The sequence below is a fragment of the Tauraco erythrolophus genome, chromosome 4, assembly GCF_009769465.1.
Source record: "Tauraco erythrolophus isolate bTauEry1 chromosome 4, bTauEry1.pri, whole genome shotgun sequence".
NCBI classification, from domain to species: domain Eukaryota; kingdom Metazoa; phylum Chordata; class Aves; order Musophagiformes; family Musophagidae; genus Tauraco; species Tauraco erythrolophus.
The window spans coordinates 41,593,739-41,615,885 of record NC_141468.1 but is presented as its reverse complement, the minus strand read 5'-3'; the positions used below and the strand labels follow the sequence as shown (position 1 = coordinate 41,615,885).

At 37.1% G+C, this 22,147-nt stretch overlaps 1 protein-coding gene across 6 annotated transcripts in view; it reads right to left on the bottom strand.

The window, feature by feature from the left end:
- Positions 1–8,374: 8,374 nt before the first annotated feature.
- Positions 8,375–22,147, bottom strand: part of CPSF6 (cleavage and polyadenylation specific factor 6) — a 31,297-nt gene continuing 17,524 nt past the window's right edge. For 2 of the 6 annotated variants that reach the window (XM_086610856.1, XM_086610860.1), the window contains one exon: positions 8,540–21,542. In XM_086610856.1, coding sequence (XP_086466982.1) covers positions 21,353–21,542 — 190 coding nt within the window. In that variant the 3' untranslated portion in view covers positions 8,540–21,352. Of the gene's footprint in view, positions 8,458–8,539; positions 21,543–22,147 lie in introns of those variants that run through there. The other 4 variants (XM_086610859.1, XM_086610861.1, XM_086610858.1 and 1 more) reach the window with 3 other exon arrangements.

The following is a 22,147-nucleotide window of genomic DNA, read 5'->3' as shown; positions in this document are numbered from 1 at the left end:
CAAAGATGTCCTTGGAATACCCAACACGGGATTTCTACCCTTGGAGATAAATTCCAGTATATTTCTGTACATTGTTCTCTATATATAGAAGCACAAATCAAACCCAACATACATTTTCATAAAAAAACACACTCCTGGGGGATGCTAATGAACAGGCAGGACAGTAACCAAACATCACTGTCCATGCCACCTATCAGCAGACAGCATCTCTCATTTCGAGCGTGCAGATGCAAGAGCAACCGCTGCTTGGATGGCAGAGCACCTAGAGCAACAAGTGTTCCTCTGCCATCGCCTATTGTATCACTTCACTATAGTAAAGCAGCAGGAAATGCCGTGGCAATTCCTCACACAATTCACGGGGAAGGTTAGTTATGACTGATTTTACGAGTGAAGCACTGTAGAGCGGCTTTGGCAAACCACTTGGGGTGCACCTGTATAAATCCCACAACACTGTTTGCTGAGCTTTATTATTTCTTACATCTGCTGAGCTAGACAACCACTTCATTTGTCTCTCAACTGATGTCAGCCCACCCCAAAATCCACTGGTTTTCTGGTGATCACACATCTCGCTTGGTGACTGAAGAGAAGGAAGCAGGAAAGAATGACTGCTCTTGTGATGGACAGTAGAACAGTTTGCCAAGATTATGAAGATGTATGAGACTTTAAACAAGCTTTGTGAAGGACAAAGACGTGCTGGAAACCTCAGCCAGTATTAAGAGCATCTGTGTCTTACTTTCAAGTAAACACATAGCAGGAGCAATAAAATGCACAAACTCCGTGACAAGGATGTTCCTGTAGTATTTTAGAGATCGCTCCAAACACTAAGAAGAACTGACAGGAATAGGGAGTGGCAGAAGGCTTTCAGCCAGACATCTTTCATTGCAAAACTGCAGCACCTCCAGTTCCAGTGGTAGCAACAGAATCAAAAGAAAAGAGATTGAAGAATTAAATGGCTGCTAAAGACAACAAAAATAAGTCAGTATTTGTTGAAGATGCAAACTGAAGAGAGTACAACAACGATTTCATATAGGAGCAACTGAATGATCTACAAAATGATGTAGTAGGAACAGACAGAATTCAAAAGCATCGCAGCACCTAGACGCTCTGCTGAAGCAAAAAAAAAAAAAATCTACTGTAAGTTTCTGACAAGACTACGTACCCAGGTGATGACAGCATCTACAAGAGGCTGCAGCGGGGAAGGTAACGTCAGTAAATGGACTAAAGGCTAACGCCACCATACAAACCCTGCTAAGACCCCATCTGGAATAGTGTGCGTGTTTCTGTCAGAGGACTATATATCCTCTCCTGTTACAGGAAAAATGAACTGAAAGGCAAATATACAAGAATGGGGCAAGTGAGTGTAATACAGTCTGTCATAAAGAAGGGAAGAGCCTCTTTGAACAAATTTACCAAAATACAGGCAGAGGAAGTATTAACTAGTTGTTGGTAAATGCCTTAAGGGCAATAGGAAGGGAAATAGAGAGAACAGTATCGGCACAAGATCAAATGAATATAATCTGGCCAAGAAGAAATTCAGGCAGCAACTTAGGTTTGTAACCACTAGAGGAGGGAAACAGTGGGACAGCCTTCCCATAAGGACAGCAGGAGCAAAAAACCCAGTCAGACCCTACCTGGTCTTAAGATAAGTCTCAGGAGGAGTTATAAGACATGGTTAGCTGCCTCAGGTGGGGACTGAACTTCATATCCCAGGCAATACTTTTGAGTCCTGTGCTGCTACTTCACTTTCTCCCGCGGCCTTGCGATGACATATGCAAGGCTAAAAGACACCTGCCCTGCTCCCAACCCCTCTTACATCTGCCATGTTGGAAAAGACTTGTCAGAGAAGACTGACATGGGAGAATGAAAAAGAAATAAATTTCTTTTTTTAAACCCATACAAAGATTTGACTACCAAGAGATTAATAGATTCATTGAATGTTCACAGGCTTGAATGTTGTCACCAGCATGGAAGCACATTTGAGAAAAAAAGAAAGAAAAGAAAACAAGTGGCAGAACTGGAGAAACTGGCACTGGATGTGCTACTGAAATTTCAAATGGCACTGTGCCTACTGAAATAAAGGAAATCACCTCAAAATGAGGCCGTCTTCAAAGCAGTCACTTTCAGAGTCACGAGTCAGTTGTGGTATATGGCCAGCTACCGGGGAAAAATCTTTTTACGAACAAAGGTGGGATGAAAAAAATCTGCACAACGAGATGATGTGGGAAGGACTGGAAATGGGATAGGATCGTTTGAACTTGACTGTGTTACCCACGTTCCTGCCTACAGCAAAAGGCTGGGCGGGCCCTGAAGAGCACAGGTGCTGAGCTTGCTTCTGCCAAACTTTTTTTGGGGACTGCTGCGGGTGATCTGCCACCATGATGTAACTCTTGAGCCCATCCTCCACCCAAGTGTGAGTTCAGGTGAAGTGTTCTGATATGCCGCTGTTGTGAAAGAAATGAGCCGTCTACCAACAGCTGGCTGCTCCTCAGAGCCGAGTCCTTCACCTGCCAGCTGCCTTTATGTTTCACAGCTCCCTCGGACGGCACACCGATACTGGCATAGTCAGTAAATAAAGAACAACCTCCCACTCGAAACTGGAGATTACCAAAATTACCAGGTGCCTCAGCATCCTTACCCAGGTTAAGTCAATCCAAGATTTGATTCCAGAATTGAGGTTTTAAAATTTGCCCATTTTTTCAAGTTAAAAAGAGGTGGGAATGTTTTTATTCTTTGTAAGGGCATGACATACAATCTCACAGGAGTTGACCTTGCACATGTGTCATACAAGACTTTCCTCAAACTTCTTCCAGTCCTAGAACCCAAGTAGGGAGAAGAGGCCACCTATTCCAAGGATCAGGCACAGCTGGAGGTAGCACAAACCTGGCTCCAGCAATGAACGCTATATACAGCTGTCCCTCTTGCTAGCCCCGATGGTTTTAACAGACTATTAATTTAATTTGGTGGTAATGCTTTTTTGGTTTTGGCAACTTGCCAGTTTTCTACATAAAGACTTGAATTTTTAGAAGCCTTCCCTTCTTCAGTAATGCACCCAAGCCCCTCAGTTAAAAATCTTGAATAATTATAACCAAAAAAAAAAACCGCTGAAAGCAGTGATAATGTAGAGGTTAAGAGTTTGATTTCTAAATTAATTTTGAGTAAAAGGCATAAAATTACTCTTTTTTTGATATTACAAATAACTGAATGGAACAGTCAGGGGATAACTTAAAATTAGGAGGGCGCAGTAGGGATCCCACATGACAGAAAAAGAGAATAAGTTATTAAAAAAAGAACCCACCACACAATTCAGACATTATTTCCAACAGTTTCTTCTGCAGGGCTCTATTGGTCATTCTACACCATTCACTGTTTTCATTACCCCTACACTACGGGTCTTTGAGAAAACAGGGGCTGTGGACCTACATCTTGCAAAAATTCCAGGTGAAAATGACTTAGGAAAGTGAGAACTGCAGTTTTAATTATGTATAGGCTCCAATTTGCTTTTTGAGGTGGAAGCCCAAGTTCCTTACAGCTTGGCCCATGAATAAGGATTCTGTTTGGCATGAATGGTCTGTTTTCATCCCCTCCCACCAGTGTGGAGCTCTAACACATCCAGGCAGAGCCATGTATTTTTTAAGCGAAGCACAGTCTGCAGACTGTAGAAGGTGGTGAGCGTAGCTGTCTGCCAAAAAGTAGATGCCTAAACAGGAAAGGGGATACCAGCGAGCTTTTAAAATCGGTTTTAAGCATCAGTTTAACCATCCTGAAACACAGTAACTCTGTAGAGCTCCCTGCTCCTTCAGAGGCAAATGCTGCCTGCTCCACGCGGGAACCCACCCATCTTCTGCCGCATTTTGGAGATGCGGTCAACTACAGCCAACATTTCTCTGCTTCTGAGCATTAAAGTATTTCCTTCACTTGAAGAGTATTATATAGGAAAACACGCACAGGAATTGAACACACTCAAAAGGCATTCAAAATACTATGCAGAAAATAAGGCAAGAAACAAAGACTTTTTCATGAGGTGTCAAGGCAAAGACAAAAAAATCCCAGCTTGGGATTTTGTGGAAAAAGGGGAAGAAGCGACTGCCATCTTATCTTCTTAAATTTAGGGCAGTTGAGGATTAGCAAGTCTAGTTCTGTTGACAAAGCTCGTAACTCATATGGAGGTGGGTATGTAGGATAAACGACCACTATGTGGACATCACAGTAACTGGACAAACAAATGTGGCAGACAGAACAATTCATGAGATTATGCATTAAGCAAAGAGGAGTGGAGAGGTTTTTCCATGCCACTAGATGGCAAGAGGAGACCCTTTCACACCACTTGTGCACATCTGCACCATTCTGAACATAACCTTCCTGGGAGACAGAACACCTGCGGGCCTAACTTCACCATTAACATACAGGATGAAAAGAGAAAATCTACTCAATGAGTGCCAGTGCTAAGTAGATTCAAGTGGTTTGGAAAAAACATGCAGCAACGTATACTTATTTTTTTAAAAAAAACGCCTGTTTACACTGGGTCATTTCTGTAAAACTGGGAAGCCCTGTTTGAGAAGAAATTAGTTCTATTTCCCACTTACACGAAGGGCAGGCACAGGTTTACAAGTCTTAGAGCTACTGTGGTCTGATGGGAAGCAGACCGCTAACAATTTTCTGCAAATTGTTCAGAAGAGATGGATAAACAGATTCAGATAATTAAAAGGGATAGCAATCTTCTACCTGCAGCAAAAAGACCTGTACTTCTAGAAGTAAAAAATGGTCTTCACTTGTTTTTCACAGTCTCTCCAGGAGCAGTAAAAGAGCAGAGCAAGAAAGGCTGAAAATTTTTGATCACTTTTCAACACCGTATACTTTTGTCTCTCAGGATTAAAAGCATGAGCTAAGCAGCATCTCACTGTTTTCTGTATTATTCTACATTATGTTACGTGACCAAAAGAAAAGGGAATGTTTCTTCTCTGACTCTCTCCAGCTTTGCAAACTTCATCAGCAAAAGTTCCGCCTGTTCATTTTCCACCAGCCCTTCTCCCTCCCTCGGCCCAGGGACAGCACCACACCTCTCAGCTTGCCACATCCTTGAAAATAAATGTGCTGCCCTTCCCTAACTGCTGCTGCATCAAACTGCTCCTGCGCTGTGGGAAACTATGGTGGGTCCGTGGATCCCAGGACAGAAGATGAAGAAATTGACCTTGGAGAGATTGCTGCGTACCCCTGAAGAGCTGAATACTCCCTGAGAGCTGGATACTCCCTGAACAGGAGAAACAGAAACAACTTGCAGGCGCTGGGAAAGTCAGGAAACCCTAAGATAAAAAGGAACTGTAAGATAAGGCCTTGGACTAGTTTCTACGCAAACTGCATGCTGTAATGAATTTGGCTTGGAGTATATAGAACGCGTGATCACCAGACATTCACCAATCATCACATATTAAGCTAAGGCGCGTGGACAGCTGTAGTTAACCAATCACCTGATTACTTACGTCGCGTGCACTGTTAGAAATTGTATAAAAGGGTACGTAAAACTTGCAATAAAGGCTGACGCTGATGAATTCTACTTGAACCTGTGTCTGTCATGGCCATCTCAACAGTGCTATACAGCAACACTGCACCTTTCACAAACCCCTCCTTTCATCTCCAGTCGAAGGAAGGATGTATCTTCCCACCCTACTCTGGCCTCTTCCTGTTGCCTCTCCAAAGGCTCTCCTCTATGTATCTTCCAGCAAGTTACTTTTCTGGGATGTGGGGCAGGCTTATCTCCCCATCTCCAGCCATTAACTCAAATATTTCAGAAGCAATTGCTTGCTGTTGGATCTTCTAAGAGGTAAAACAGATAAAAATTCAATGTGACGGATACACTTTCTTCCTCTTGCAGTCGCAGTTAACTGCCCATCTCTTAGACAGCAAACTCTCCTGGGCAGCAGTGGCCTTATCCAGGTACGTGCATCTGATTTTCCCGTAATAACGTTTGTAAAAAAGGTATCCTTTGTGATCATCAGCTACACAGCTACTACAACCTGCATCTTCCCTTACTCAGCCTGCACAAACTTACCTTTCACAGCTTCATACGGACTTTCCTTTGCTGATTTTGGAGTTTAATTTGCTTTCTGCTGCTCTTCTCTTTTGCAACTTACCATCTCCCCTGGACCTACTGTAATACTATGAAAAGGTCTGAAGGACAAACCAGGGGAGAATAAAAAGGTAGAGAGCACTAATACTCAGGACACTGGCTACTCAGCCAGTAAAACTGTGCTCAGAAACAGATTTATCCTGGTGGGGGTCGTTTTGGTTTTTGTCGTTTTTGGTTTTGTTTGTAGCCCTCAGAGGACAGGGTAGATGGGAAGTGTTACCTCTTCTTTCTGAGGCCGCTCTGCCTGCAACAAGAAGTGGCAGAGAGGAGGCTTCCACACTGCTGGGCACTGGAGGGGAGAACAAACAAGGACAATAATCTGCAACTGACACTTAAATTCCAGCAGGATCTCTCCCTCCAGCTCACCTTAGGCTCTGGGCCTTTTGATCTGCAGCAGCTACAGAGAAGAGACTAGAAAAGTTTGGAGGCAAGGTTCTTGCAAGAGGAATTAGGCAAGAGACAGCTTTGCTAGTGAGCATTATCAAATTATTTCTCTCTAGGGATGATCTTTTCCCTAGAGAGCTTATGTGGAAGATAAAAAAAACATACTCGAGAGCGCTTACTTTCCTCGTTCTTCTGAAACGGTTTCAAATCATTCCTTGACGATCTGGCATCCTGGCTAGTTGACCTCTGCTTTAATGCTTCCACATCGAATCCATCCACACACTACTGAATCCTCACTGTGTTTATCTTAGAGTGTACATCCTATGTTTTTGGGGACAGGATGCTTTACAATTCTTTCCTATTCAGCAATGGGAACTGCTGAACACCCTAACCTGGAGGAAAATGCCAACAAGGTACTTTAAAGTGAAGTTAGCAATCATCCTTCCCCTGTGCTCTCCATCCAGAAGGAAGCCTGGAGCCTTCTGAACACCCCTGGCCACAGCCCAAGACTCCTTCCACCTCTGTCCAAATCATCGCTCTGTCTATGAAGCCGAGATACAACCATGCTCACCTAGTTAAAAATCCAGCTTAACTGTGAAATTCAGACATTGTGCAGTAAACAATCGGTGGCCAAGTTAGTTTTGCTATACAATTAAAATTTAAGCCCTTTAGAGTAAGTGTATGTTATTTTTGTTATTACAGGTTTAGAGCACCAGGCAAAGAAATTCAGGTTCCTTTTCTAATGAGGGTTTTGTTTCCTCTACATAGACCTGTACAATCACTTGCCTTCATTCATTCAAAAATCATGTTTAAATAAAATTATGACTGTTGTGATTTTCCAAGCCAATCAGACTGCATTTCAGACTTCTTTTTGAAGCTATAAAGATTAGAAAAAATATTTTTCCCAAATGAAAAAAAACAACAGTATTCTCACATAATCTTACCATAGCCAACTGCTGGAGGCTCATCACAGACAAAAGCTGGGAGCTGACAACACTGAAAAATGGTACCAGTAATCTAAGATGGTACGATGATAATTTTGTGCTACAGTAAATGAGCTTCAACAAATATTATGGATTATGAAAAGTTCACCATTAGTATGGCAACGCAAATGACTTTTTGTATAGAACCTACAGATGTGTTTTACATATACAATGTTCTGATTTAGCAGCAGACTAAAACATTTGGTCAGGAAACCAGTGCCAAAAGTAGTTTTAAATCATTATAGGATGGACACTGTCACTGGTGTCAGACCAACTGTCTGCATGAGATGAGCTGACAACACTTCAACCTGCCATGCAGCTGTTTTACCACTGCTGTGTTTAACACAAACATGTTTTGTAGTGATTAACATTTGCCAGATTTAGTCACAAAAAAACAAATTACAATAAAAATGTTTACCATCACTGGCTTAATGCCTTCTATGTAGCAAGCCCACAGCTGCAAACATTAGTATATGCTTGATTCTGAAAATGTAACTTTAAGAGACCGAAACTGCTTTACACACCCAGCTTTTGTTTTTTCTGTTCAGTTGCCGCATTATATGTGGGTCACTGCATTTTACAGAAAAATGATTCACAAAAAAAAGTTAGCTTAAAAAAAAAGTCTGCACTTCTCACTGATTTTAAACTCTGCAAAAAGTCTTTAAAGACCAGATAAGAAGGACAAAAGCTAGCATGAACAGAACTATTTCTAGATTCAGAAATGATAGCACAGAACCTATCTAAAACCACATTAGAATGTCCACACTAAGTTTTAAAGTCTGAACATTTGAAAAGACTCTAACATAAAGAGCACTGCAAAGATATCAGACAAGCTGAAAAGACGACAGACCAAAGTGGTTTTTTTATAAAAATGGTCTTTATTTCTTCAATACAAGGTAAACTACTATTGCAGTTTAAGACCAACACAAAAGTTGGACAGCAAATTGCTTAACAGTCTCCTAAAGGCTGAAAAAAAAAAACCAACCCATGAAAGCTAAAAGTTACGCAATATTTCAAGTATAACATCTAAAAAAGATGAAATGATCCCTAAACTTCACTAAGTACCTCTGCTGAAAATGTATTCAAATCTGCATGTGCTAGGATACCATCTTACCTTGTTGAGAAATATAGGTCTCCAGAAACTCAAGTATTCAACAGGCTCTTTGGCCTGCCAGTACCAGGAAACTGTTTACTATATATATATAAAAAAAATCCTTTGGAGTCAGGCATTCTAACAGGCATCCATTTCCTTACATTTTGCATTGTAATTCTGCATTCCAACTTACACAAGCCCTCCTGCTGTATTTCAAAACCATTTCTTTAATAGTTTACTCATACATCCTTGTGCAAAATGGGAATCAGGAAATGGAATGGTGCAGGAAGACAATACAGCCTTCTGTTTAGAAAGTCAGCAGTGCTGGTAATTGTCATAAAAATGTTAAGGTTTACCAAATAGGAATGTATTTCACCTTTAAAACACTTGTGGATTTTTTTTCTTTCTTTTTTTTTTTTATTTTAAAAAAGGACATCTGCAGTAGTAAGGAAACTGAATTTGCAATCACTTGTATTTATAAAAGCACAAACATTCCTCATTTTCTTACATTTGAAGATCAAGGGAATGTCTGTTTCATAATGCAATAATAATAATAATATGCACAGTTTAAAATATTTTCTATTACAAAATACAGTATACAAGAGGGTGAGGCCAAAGTCTATTACTTGAATATACTCCAAAGTGTTAGCACTTAATCATGTAAAATCATATTACATGGTATGAATAGATGGGAATTTTTATAACTTAAACGCTCCATTTCATTGGGATCAAAGGTATACTGTTTACTATTTCCAAGAGACTTCAACAAAACTAGTGTATTTCCAAAGAAGCTTTAAAAGATTTAAGCACAGACATAGGTCATACCAGAACCTAAAAGCAGCTGCAGTAACTGTGGCTATAGAAAGGATTGACGAATTAACAAGTGCATAATATACAAATAGAATGAGATGCTTTATCATATTTTGTCCAACATGGGAAAAAAAATAAATCCCATGAGAACAGCAAATCGAGGAACTTCTGTGCTCCAAACTGCTCCTTAGTAATTGATCCTCTAAAGCTAAAATGAATCTACAAGTACATAGCATGTCAGATCTTATTTTTGGAGGGGGGGGCAACAAAACCAAAAAACCACCTCAACGCCCCCACCCATCCCACATCTGTCTGCAATATTAATTGCAAGGCATCATAGTAAACAGCTGCAAGAGACAATTGCTGAATAAACATCATGACTAATTTGCAAGCTGCAACCATTATGTTTAAGACTTACACGGTCAATTATCAAAATAATTTAAATCCTAAACAAATCCATGTTGTTTCTTTCCTGCATCAAAATCTTGTTTCGGAAATAATTCAGTCTTCTTTAAGTACATGCACACAGACCTGCACCTTCCTTCTCTGTGATCTTGAAGGGTTTAGATCTCAATGCAGAAGCAATTTAGTGTCTTGGATCTCTAAAGACTACCAGTCTTAAACATGCATGTTTTACATTTGAATCTACATGACTAACGGTATCCTAACGAGAATTAGGTTCGGAAACTTAAGGCTGTATCTCAGTTTACACAAGAACCAATGGTAACTTTAAGGGGCTACATATAAAATTCTATAAATAAAAACAGGAGCAAAGTCTTTTTAACCTGTACACAGGGAGCAAGTGGATAAGAAAAGGAAATCAGGAATTAAGTATTTCTATAAAGAATGTCATGTATTTTTACTAGAAACACAAATGACAAGTATATACAACATTTCAATCTCCGATTATCCACGTACAACTAGGAAAACATTTACAAGGGTTTGGGTATGCAACTAAACAATTAGGTAAAAAAATAGTTAGAAAAACTAAGCCTCACCAATTTCAAAGAACAAAAATAGAAAACACTCACTCCTTAAAAAAAAAACCAACAAGCTAATGCCTAATTTAATACAATATCTTAACACAAAACCAACAGCTATCCGAGCTTATAAGCCACACTGTAATAAAAATCTGAAGGCGTTCTGCCAAATGTTTTTCAAAATGCAATCAGAACTAAAATTATTGGCACAGAAAGCAAAAAGGGAATGAGGGAAAAAAAGACTGTACGGTTTCCAAAATGCTATATTCTTCTGAAGAAGAAGCATTTTTGACCTGTCAAAACACATAGTCCAGTAGAAATTTTACTTTAAAAAAACCCTCTACTTCTAAAAAACAAACCTCCAGCAAAACTTCTGTTGCTAAAGCACCACTACCCCTAAGCCATTACTTGTTGGTTTTGTCTTTCAAGATAAAGGACATAGCCTTAAGATAATATTTTCAGCATTACTTACAAAATCAATATTTGAAAGAAATAAAGTATTTCCTCACAGACTATTTTGTTCTTTCATCAGCAAAAGGAGATGAAATACAACTGGATGAATATCAAAGAGCACAGCCGTAGCCATCATGACATCATCATCAGTCAGAATATTACCAAACTGCTGTTTCCTGAGCATGCACAGGAAATAGCCAGTAACGTTTAATAAACCAAAACCTGGTAAAAATTCTACTAGAGATCCAGATATACACGATGTGCATTAGACATAATCCTTTTTGGTGTCTGTCAGGGTCTTTGGATTTTTTTCTGTACTTTTTTTTGTTTCATGTAAAAAAAAAGAAACTAACAAATGAAACTCACAGTAACAGGAGAGTATTATCTAAATCGCAACACAGTACATCTATCAGTTAAAACTAAGTATTCATAGAACAGGCAGAAATAAGGGGCTTCATACAGGGATCTCATCTCTCAAGTCACAACGATCGCTCAGTTTAACTTACGTTATTTTCCCCGTTATTCTCTCCCTGCTATTTCCATTGCCAGCAATGGAAATCTATATGCAAGTGAGAAATTACACTCTGTGTAAAATGAGCAAGTCTCCTTAAATCTATTTTAATGTGGAGTAAAATATCAGTTCCTGCATAAAATGCTTGTAATTTTTTTTTATTATTTTAAGATTTAATATATCTATGCAACAGAACATTACTTACCTGCTGCCTCTCCAGTATAAGCTATTCCCCATGTAACAGCTACAGGCAGGTTATTTCTTCCTTAAACTTATTACACACAGCAGTAAACAATGTTTTTAAGCAAAGGGAGAAAAAGTTACAACAGTACTGTTTGTAACCGACACCTATTCACAAAAAAGCAGGAAATGAGTCATGACTCATTTGATACAATTTTCAGTTTTACAAAATTTTAAAAGGCAGTTTTCATTTTCAAACAGGATTAAACAAACACGTCAAGTATCTTCCCAGTAGCAAATAGTTCAATAAACACCAATGATCCCAGCATGAGGAACTGAGGTACACAATTTTAGGGGGGGATAAAAAAAAAAAAGGAAAAAAAAGGGGGGGGGGAAGAGTCTGAAGCTGTAGCCAAGTCCACCAGCATCAACCTGGCTGCAGGAAACCTGCCTGAGTGGTAGGTGACAAAAATATTAGAGCATTTCAGACTTATGCAAAACTTTTGCAGTTGCACAGGCTACTCGTCCCAACTCAGTAAAGCATAAAAATCACTCGTGTATGCAAATAAGGTGCCTAAAGCATATGTTTACATTCCTTGAAATCTATGGAATGTAAGCACATGCTTTAAATGCTCTGGAAAACCAAATGAATTTAAGTGCTTTCCTGAAAAGGGTAACATTTTAGGTCAGCTGTAAAATCTTCAAAATCAGTAAAGAAAAAATAAGAAATCAAGAGTTGTCAAAGAGTTGCCTCTTGAAGCCATCTGAGGTCTTGAAACTTAACTTAAAACATTAAGTGCAGCTATGTGAGAAAGTGAAAACTCCAAGAATAAATCCGTTACATAACGATTTACAACAGACTAAAAGTGAGCCTTTGTGCAAGGCTGCCAGAAACTAAGTTTCTGAAACTTATATGAACTTTCTATTCACTTGCATTTCACATGTAATCAAATTTAAAACAAATTCCTATAATTTGAAGTCAACTTCCACTGTGAGCTCTAATAATTTGTTTTTAGGTAAATTTACAAAACCTCATCTGACAGATTTAATTAGCGCCACTTTTTGCTAAGACATTTGAATATTGCCCATCACTGAACAAGGACATACAAGTGTACCTTCTCTTTTATATGCATGTGTGAATAAACCCCAAAGTATTAAGAAAATACCAAACCCATAAAGTCTGAAAAATGGGAACATCTGGTTTCTTCTGGCACATTTCTAATATACAACTATGTACAGACTGCTACGGCCTTGGAGGTGGAGGGGGAACACACACAAGCACTATTACTATAAAACTGTAAACAACTGCAGGGTTTTGTTTTGTTTTGTTTTAAAGCTAACCTTTCCACCCCTTATTATGGACAGTTTAAGTCCGTATGAACAGTTCAAGTTCGTACTAACTGTAGTGTCAATCAGGATCAAGGCTGTATGAAAGGTAAAATTTTTCAGCATGCTAAAATCACAGACCTGGGGCCACCTTTCCTCAAAACAACAGACCACGAAGAGCTGCAGTTTTTACAGTTTTATATGTCAATTAGCAAATTCACAAGCCACCTAGGTAAACACTGCTAGAAAGCAAAATAGCATTAAAGGTTTTATGTAACCACCTATTTTCATATCAAAATTGAATGTGTGAGAGCAACATTAGTATGTTTAACTCGCTGAATGCAAGATTAGGTTGAGGCATATGCAAGAACTATTGCGATGTTTTTAAAGACAGCATCAATGTTTTCATTGTAACATTATCTTTAAATATTGCTGAACACAAGACTTTCCCTGAGGTGTAAACATAAAATAACTTGAACAGCTTTACACATCAGCCCCATTAAACAGTTTATTACAACACTACATCTACTGTAATCAAAGTGGTGCTGTGTACAGACATTATCATATGAACAGCTTAACATGAACAAACTACTATAAAAACAAGCATTTACTTGACTTTTTCCAATTGCTTGCACGTTATAATTGCCAAATGTATATAACCAGTAATAAAGTTGCAAAAGCTATAAGGTTTAAATCACACAGGTTTCCCTCAAATAAAACAGTTAAGCAACATAAAAAAGTAAAAGAGCTACTGGTTACCATGTATGCAGATTTGCTTTATTCAGATCTATTCCTGTTCATTTTATCCATGAATCCTTACAGGCTCAGTTCAATCACATGAAGCAAACTGCTGGACAAGCATCTTTCCTTGAAGAACGTATCTTGTCTTGCACGTTGTTCCTCTTCCTTCAGCTGTAATGTGTCAAAATTTGTGATGTAGATTTTGCTAGTCCCCATAATACACAGAAAATTGTTGGCTTATCTATACATACACAAGTCGTGCAACTACTTCACCATAATGTAAACTAACACAAAATACCCAGAAGCAGTAGCTACTTGTTTGTGCACTAAAATGTTTTCTAATACAACAGTTAAAAATAAAATTAACGTTGTTGTACAACAAAGCTGAAAGAATGTAGATTTCACAGTTGAAGCATCGAATGATAAAGGAAGAAATAGCTACTGTTCCTGCGACTGATGGAAACATTTATATAGAACATCTCCTAAAGTATGCATTCTGCAAGAGTAAACAAACAAGCACGTAAGGTAACTTTGCCACAACTAGATTTTTACATTTTCACCTGCCCGCTTACAGCAGTTTTAAGCTGGTCTGACATTTAAGCAATGCACTGATCGCATAATGAAGCGGATGGCTCACAGCTCAGTAACATTTAGAAACGCACTAGAATCTGATACCATTACTTCAAAACTCTCAGACTAGTGGCAAGCAGGATGGGCTTCAGATCTAAAAATACATGCTTGCAGTTTAATCACAAGAACCCACTTTTAAAATAATACAATATAGATCTGCAGGTTTCCTCACCTACTTGCCCTAGAAAAAAAACCCAGCCCTACTTTCTACTCTCATATATTTTGGGAAATTAAGGAACCACACCATTCAGCATCAATTACTGTAAGAGTTCACAAACTACTTGGGATGGTATAATTCCATACACTGGATTTCAGTTGAATTCCATTACAAAACAATTAGCTATCTTCATTTCATTAATAATTCACAGTTTCAACATTCAATAATTTCAAAATAGTTTAAATCAAATTGTTCAAAACCCCAACACATTAAATTGTTCATTTGAAAAACAAGACGCTTAGAGGAGCAATTTCATGAACGTGCACCAGTACACAGCTGTCAAATATTCTTCCACTAGTGTAGTAATTTTGAAGCAGTCAGGAAAACCAAGTACTCAATTTTTGCACAATCGACACATTCCTCCTTCCTTTCCTCAAAGTGACTGTTAATAATAACTTTAAAAAAAAACATGTAACCAAGTAGGCTGTATACACTACAGTATGCTCATGAACTAATCCAAATCCAAAGCACTGACTGGAATTTCTTTTGTTATTCGTAGACTTTGTTCCTAAGTCATGAATGTATCAACCAGTAACTAATTTTGGGGAAGTTCCTTCCCCAGAGACCAAAATTTCCATGGATGCTATGTACTCCTAAAATTAATTAGTAGCAAAGTGACAAAGTGCTGTCTCCAACAAGATGCGTTCGGAGTTGTGAGCTAACTTAGCTCAAATAGACAAGAGAATCTCAGGTTTTTAGTGGAGAAAGTAAGTATATGACAGCTGTGAGACTGTGCGTCAGAATTTGCTGCTCTCATCATACAATTGCTGCGGCAAGAATTATGGATCTTTATCACTTCTATGGCGACAGTTAACAGATCCAAAGCACCATATATATGATTTATAATACTAGTGTAAGAAAGCTTCAGTTCCTGGGAAGAGACTTGTAAGGGTACTTATGGAACTACAGGAACTTTAAAGAATGTACGATGAACTGGATTTAGGATTAATACCTTTCGCTATAGGGCTCTTAAGACGATCAGCACCACACTGAACCTTCATTTAAAAAAACCATGACCAACTAAAATCCAAAGTGGTGTACATTTTGGTTCCAAGTATTCTGCCACTGTATCTTGGCAAAACTGGAAACTTTTGTGATTCCAAAAGGAAGAAATTAATCTGTATGGATTATACCTTCATGCTCAGCCCTTTTCAGTATTCTACAAGCAAGTAGAATATTGAAGTAAGGAACAACTTCAAAAAAAAAAGTAAATCTCTAGTCAGTAATTCTTGGCAATGCTGTTTTCCATCTGCCTCAGGCTCATATAAGCTATCCGTCCCAAGCATGTGTTAGGTTTGTACAATTTAACACCACACAGCAAACAGTTTCTCAGTATTTCTACTAATATAGCCCAAATTTCAGATTTATCTGTTAAATAGTTATTTTGTGGTTTAAAGGTAAGAGGTTTATGCCAGAACATTTCGCAAATGAAATCCCAGAACTTAAGTGATCAAACCTTTTTGTACTTATGCAAGATGCAACTTGAGCATTATTGTCCACAAAGACAGACTCTTACAACAAAACCCAGCAGATTTCTTATATATGTAAAGCATCTTGCAGTAGCAACTCTAATCTTTCCCTTTTAATTCCAATTATCCAAATATGCATATAAAAGCCTTAACCAGCTTTAGAAGCCTGAAAATTCTACAGCAGTTTAAAGCTGTATGTGCATACACTCATCAAGCTTTGTTATAGTAATTTCTGATATTTTCAGAGATCGAATTTCAATCTCCCAACATGTTCACATTTCAGTAAAATGCACGATACACATTTTTCATTATATCCTAGTAGCTCCTAAGAATTACTTCATGTAGTTCTTTATTTTATTTTATTCTATACATAAAGAAAAAAATATACAAAGCAAAAAACCCACAGAAAGTATCAACTTGAAAGCCAAAAGTTGTTGTAATCTAACCTACATTCCAGAACATCACAAACCTCCAAATACTGTGATGCTTTAGCTATAACAGTGAGAGAAAAAAAGGAATTTCAAGCTTGACTTTGTATTTGTCTTTCTGCATGTAAGCTGAGATACATAGGTAAATCTCTTCATTATACATGTACAAACAGACTATTTTACCACCACTAGCACCTTCTTCCATTTGTTGCATACTTTTCCCCCTACTATCAGTGTACTTACCTGATACCTTCGTTCAATCTTGGTGTATAATTTAAGACCAACACCAGAACAATTTCCTGATTTTATAAATAATTTTACATGGGAGGAAAAAGATAGCTCCCAAACTAGTATCATTCATCATGTGTCTTTCTCCTACTATCCCAGCCTGTCTATTCACCAAAAATAACTGATGAACAGCGAGATGTGTTCAGAAAACTCAATCTTTACCTTGCAAACTAAAAAGATGTGAATTATTGGCAAGTATCTTTCACATTAATATATGAGGAAGACACAAAGAGGTAGATCAGGCTGCCACAGGAAAACATAGAAATGAAGATATCTCTCTCTCATTTCTCTTTTTTTTTGTTGTTGTGTAAAAAGATCTTAGTTCTCAAACCACAATGAGCAAAAGGAAAAAACTGAATTTCTTCATTCTTTGGAGAACACTGCATCAAACCAATGTTTTCACTTGTTTTCACTTGCAAGTAATGTCTATGTTTCAAATGCTACAAAGCCTTAAATTTTCTTGGGGAACTTTTACACAGCTCAAATTTGTCAAAATTACTGATTTCACAAACAAAAGAAGATGGATGTGGGGAACATAAAAATGTAAGTGTGTCTAAAGACACCTCAGAAGACAACAAAATTACAGCAACATGTTCATGGAAAAAATAAACAAAAGTTACGCAGTTATGCATTTGAAAATAAACAATAGCACATGATTTTCAGTTCATTTTTCAAATCATCTCATCACCCTTAAGAAAATGAGATAAATCACTGAACATTAAGAAACAAACTATGTGTTTCTGTAAAGAACCAGAGTAGCCATAAAACAGACTTTAAGAAGCACATAAAACAGTGGCACTGCTTGCTTCTTTCACTCTGTGATGGATTTCAAATACTGGATCAGATGCACAAAGCATTATTTCTCTGATGAATGCTAGATGCAATTGAATAGTGCCAGCCCCACGTATGTGCCTCAAAAATACACATTTTTAAAAAAGAGAGGTAATAATGCTCATAATAGCTTAATACTACGACAATCTGAAATAATTCTAGACAGGTACACACACCCAGGTCTTGAACAATGCTACCACATGATTCACTGAAAATTCCGTTATTAACTAGAAGCTTATTATTAAAATAACTTCTAAAAATAGGCATTCTCCTATTAATTTACAAGGTTTCTTAAAAGGCTGATTTTATACTTCACTTGATGTTCAAGTGTTGCTAACACAGTTACAGGGCAGTTCCTACTTATACAAGTGAAATATAATGAATATTACTTAAACTATCAGTACCATTTCCCCCCCTACCAACATCAAAAAAATTCCAACCATGTTAGTTCTTACATCGCTCCAAAGCTGAAACTATCTGAGAGAAAGCAGAAATCAGTTTTTGAAGAATTATATAAGCCTCAGAAATACATTAGACTTTAAATTATTTTGCTTACAGTGGTTTGAGAGCAGAAAAATCAGAGAATAAACATGAAATATGGAGTACAAAGTCTGTATACATATCAACTATTACAAAGTTAGTGTGGTTTTATCTTTGCCATTCAGTCCAAATCCAGTTTAAATAGGAAATAATCAATCAACCCAATAACAAAAACATAAAATGAAAAAATTAACATTCAGCAGTTATAGAAATTCAGACAGATTAAGATTGGGACAATGTATCAGCTAGAAATACATCATTGAGTATCAGTTAAACTAAAAAAGAAAAAATAAAAAATCTGTCTAAAAAGAGAGTCAGGACTCATGCTGATGAAGCTACATTACTGTTCTGTTTGTACACATTAATTTTGCTGTTAATCCTTCTAAATATCATTCTACTGGATGCTTAGTTCTCTTGACTAATACAAGTTAGACATTTGTCTTAAATCCATTGTTCTCTTTAATAGGCTTTCTACAAGCAAAGGCGAGATGTTTCAAGGAAACATTCATTTTATAGTAATTCTGTAGAATGGATTATCCATGTACCTGAAGCTTTACTCAAGTTAAGGCACAAAAATCTTACAAGAATTTAATTTTAAATCATGTAGTGTACAAACAGAAGTGTAAATACCTGCTATGGTACATCTAAACTTTTTAATAGAGTTTATTATTATAAAACACATTTAGTCAGTTATTCCAATTTAACCCATCTCTATAAACGTAATACAGTACAAACTGAATTTCACTGTATACAAAAACGTTCACAATGGACCTTTAAAAACCTTCTAAACTAGATGTGTAACACTAGTACAGTATCACAGTTATGAATAAGGTACACAATAAGGAGAAGTATAGGTGCCATTCACAGGGTGCAGGCACAGAGGCAACTTCATGTTATCTGGCAAAACACAGTAATATGGGGAGTAATTCTTTTCAGCGCTGCTGGTATTTATTAAGTGACTGAGACTGTTAAATCCATTTATGAATATTAATCAATGTAAAGAATGAAACAAAAAATGTATGGCAACATACATCTTAGTGAAAATGAAACATACAAATCAGGAGATAACTGTATTTCTTTTATATGTGTGTGTATAAATATATAAAAACAAAACTACCATAGAGCCCTTCTTCATTAAGACAGCAACAAGACAAAATGTTTACAACTTAACTTTAAAAAAATATCAAATGCTTTAATTTACACGTAGAATACTAAATTTGCCCTTTAAATCGAGTTTTTAGGACCTATTTTCTTATATGCACAAGGGAATCTTACCTACGCAACCCCTCTGAAAGAAAAAGAAGTCCCAGCACGCAACAAAGTTGAATGATGTTGCATATATAAATCCCACCTGAATCGAGTCTGAAACTACAGTATCATTTTAAAATTGTGCTTTGGAAATTATAAAATGCAACCCAAAGCTATTTTGCATGTTTTCTTGGGGTGACAGAGTAGAGAATCTGTACTTTGCACAGAAACTCTGTATCTACATGCACAACACTAAATACACAAAAATTAATAAAGTACGCCAAGGGTAAAAAAAAAAAGTATCTTAAATTCCATGTAATTAACAATTTTTAGTATGGCTTATCTCCACCAGAAGGAAAATACTCTGGAAATGCATCCATCACTCAGCCAAATGGTTACCTCCTATTAATAACAACTATTTGCAAATATCACAAATACTCGTTTATCATGAAAGGTAAAAATCTAGTTCAACAAAAGAAACTACATTTACTTTTGTTAAATCTGTATTTTTATGCTCTGGTATTTTACAATTAAGAACCACGGATGCTATTTTTATGCAATTCCAGAAATATTTCTACCAATCCATTTTTATGACAAAAAGTGGCATTAACAGACATATACTGCCAACTTTATTTCAGCTGCCATATTCCACCTTCCTATTTAAGCCTTTGACTCCCCTTCTCTAGGTCAGTTACTGCTTTGTGTATTCCCTCCCAAGACAACCCACTTAATACTCAATAGACTAGAACATTCAGTATCACAATTTGTTCTCTCCCAAAGGAGTCAATGACACAAAAGCCTGACTGAAAAACTCATATTTAACCAATATAAAATTATATTTTCACTTCGGAGTATACTACATTTTGTTTGATTTTTAAAAAGTTTTGCTCCATTTAACTTCTGTAAATGAACTTTCAAGAATAAATACCACATGCGTATCTGGAAACTAAATCTGAGGGTAAATGTAACAAATGGAAGTTGGGAAGACCGGTAAATCTGCAAGCTTAAATATTAGTATAGATGTAGTAGGAAATTCTTCTAAAAAGGAAAAGACCACTGCAGAGAAACTAATAGGTAGGGTTTTTTCCCAATTGTCAAATACAAGGAATCATAGGTAGCTTCAATTCCGAATCCTCAAAATGGTACATTATATAATGTGGTGAGCATTTCTATGTGTTTTAAAGCTCTCAGCAGTACACTGAAAAAGTGTTATTTAGCATGCTACTCTGTAGCTACCTAAACATTTGATGCATGCAAGACTGCAGATATATGAAATAAAAGAACATATTAGTTTGTGAACAACCAGAAAATAAACAAACCTTGTGTCATACATTTGCTCACTAGACTTCAGAAAATGACTTTACTATCAGAGGGAGGAGGAAATGAAAAATCAGGGTGGAGGAGAACAAGTGATCATAGATCTTATTGAAGATAACACCTTAATTGAGCTAGAAGATACTAACAGGTCCCATTTAATAAAATAAAGAGCAAAGTCTAGCTATATTTTCTTAAATTAAGAAAAACTCATTAGGGAAAAAAAAAAGAAACAAAACCCACAAACAAACAAAAAAACAACGAAACCCCCAAACCCCACCATTGTAATTGTGCAAGGACAGCAACTGAACACACACGTGCCCTCTAAATTGAAATAACCCACACATGACATATGAAGGGCTAAATGCTGCAGTCCTTACACAGTAGATTTTAAAATATATAATTAGTATTTTAAAACACAAGCAAGAAATACAAATTTCATACAATCTTCTAAGATTACAAAGAGAGCAGACTTATCAGTCTGGGTTACTGCTTTTTGAAAAATTGGTTTTATCACATTTCATAAAACCTGCAAACATTAATACCACCTAAAATTAAAAAGGCAGCATACAAACTGCAGAAGATAATCACACAAATACCCTCTCTCTCCCAAAACCAAGTTACCTGTTGTTACTTACCTGTGTTCATGTCAGATGCTGCAAGAAGAAAGTAATTCAGTACATACTGCAGGACCATTTAAATGCAGACATTAATAGTGTAAATAATCCCAAATCTAGAGTATTTACTTTTAGTAAGTGAGAAACAGCAAAGTTTGAGAACACAAAACAAATGCTCACCTTCTTTAACGATGACGATATTCTCTCTCTCTGTCTCGTTCTCTGTCACGATCTCTGTCACGATCACGATGCCTCTCCCTCTCACGGCTTCTTTCCCGATAATAGTCATCATGACGATCTCTGCTACGTGATTTGTGGCGCCTACTTTTTTCTCGTGACCTACTGTGGTCCCTCTCTCTGGATCGCTCACGTCTTCTAAAAGAAATTACTTCATTAAATTTTGTATTCTCTTTATGAGTATGAATTTGATCAAAAAAGGATACGAGTGAAATATCTGTTCACTGTGATGCAGATTTTTTTTTTGTATATAACATGAAAGATAGCTGGTATAAAAGGTGGTAGCTAAGAACTTAGTTACAGATAATAAGGTGCATCCACTTTCTAATCTATCAAGGAAAAGTCAGAAAGTACAAGCTCAGAATGAGGATGAGATGGCTGAAATCAGCTGGGGGAATGCACCATACCTCAAATGATCACTACAACATGGCTGCTAATCTGCCCACTGAAAGTATAAGCCAAAACCAGCTGTCTCTGTTTTTAATATTCAAAGCCAACTACACTATTGCTACAGTATCTAAATGAACTCTGAAAGGGGCGTTATTTAAGTTTTGAAGGAAATACAACCTCTATTTGTACTAGGTGGAAGAGTTAATGGATTTCAAATCTACCTACTCTCGATTTTTAGATTCTATGACAAAGGACAACACGCAAAATCATTCTGCTCAACTTTTTTTCCCCTCAAGTGTATTTCTACTGTGACAAGTATGGAGAAAAAAAGCTTTTAAGCAAAATGAAAATTG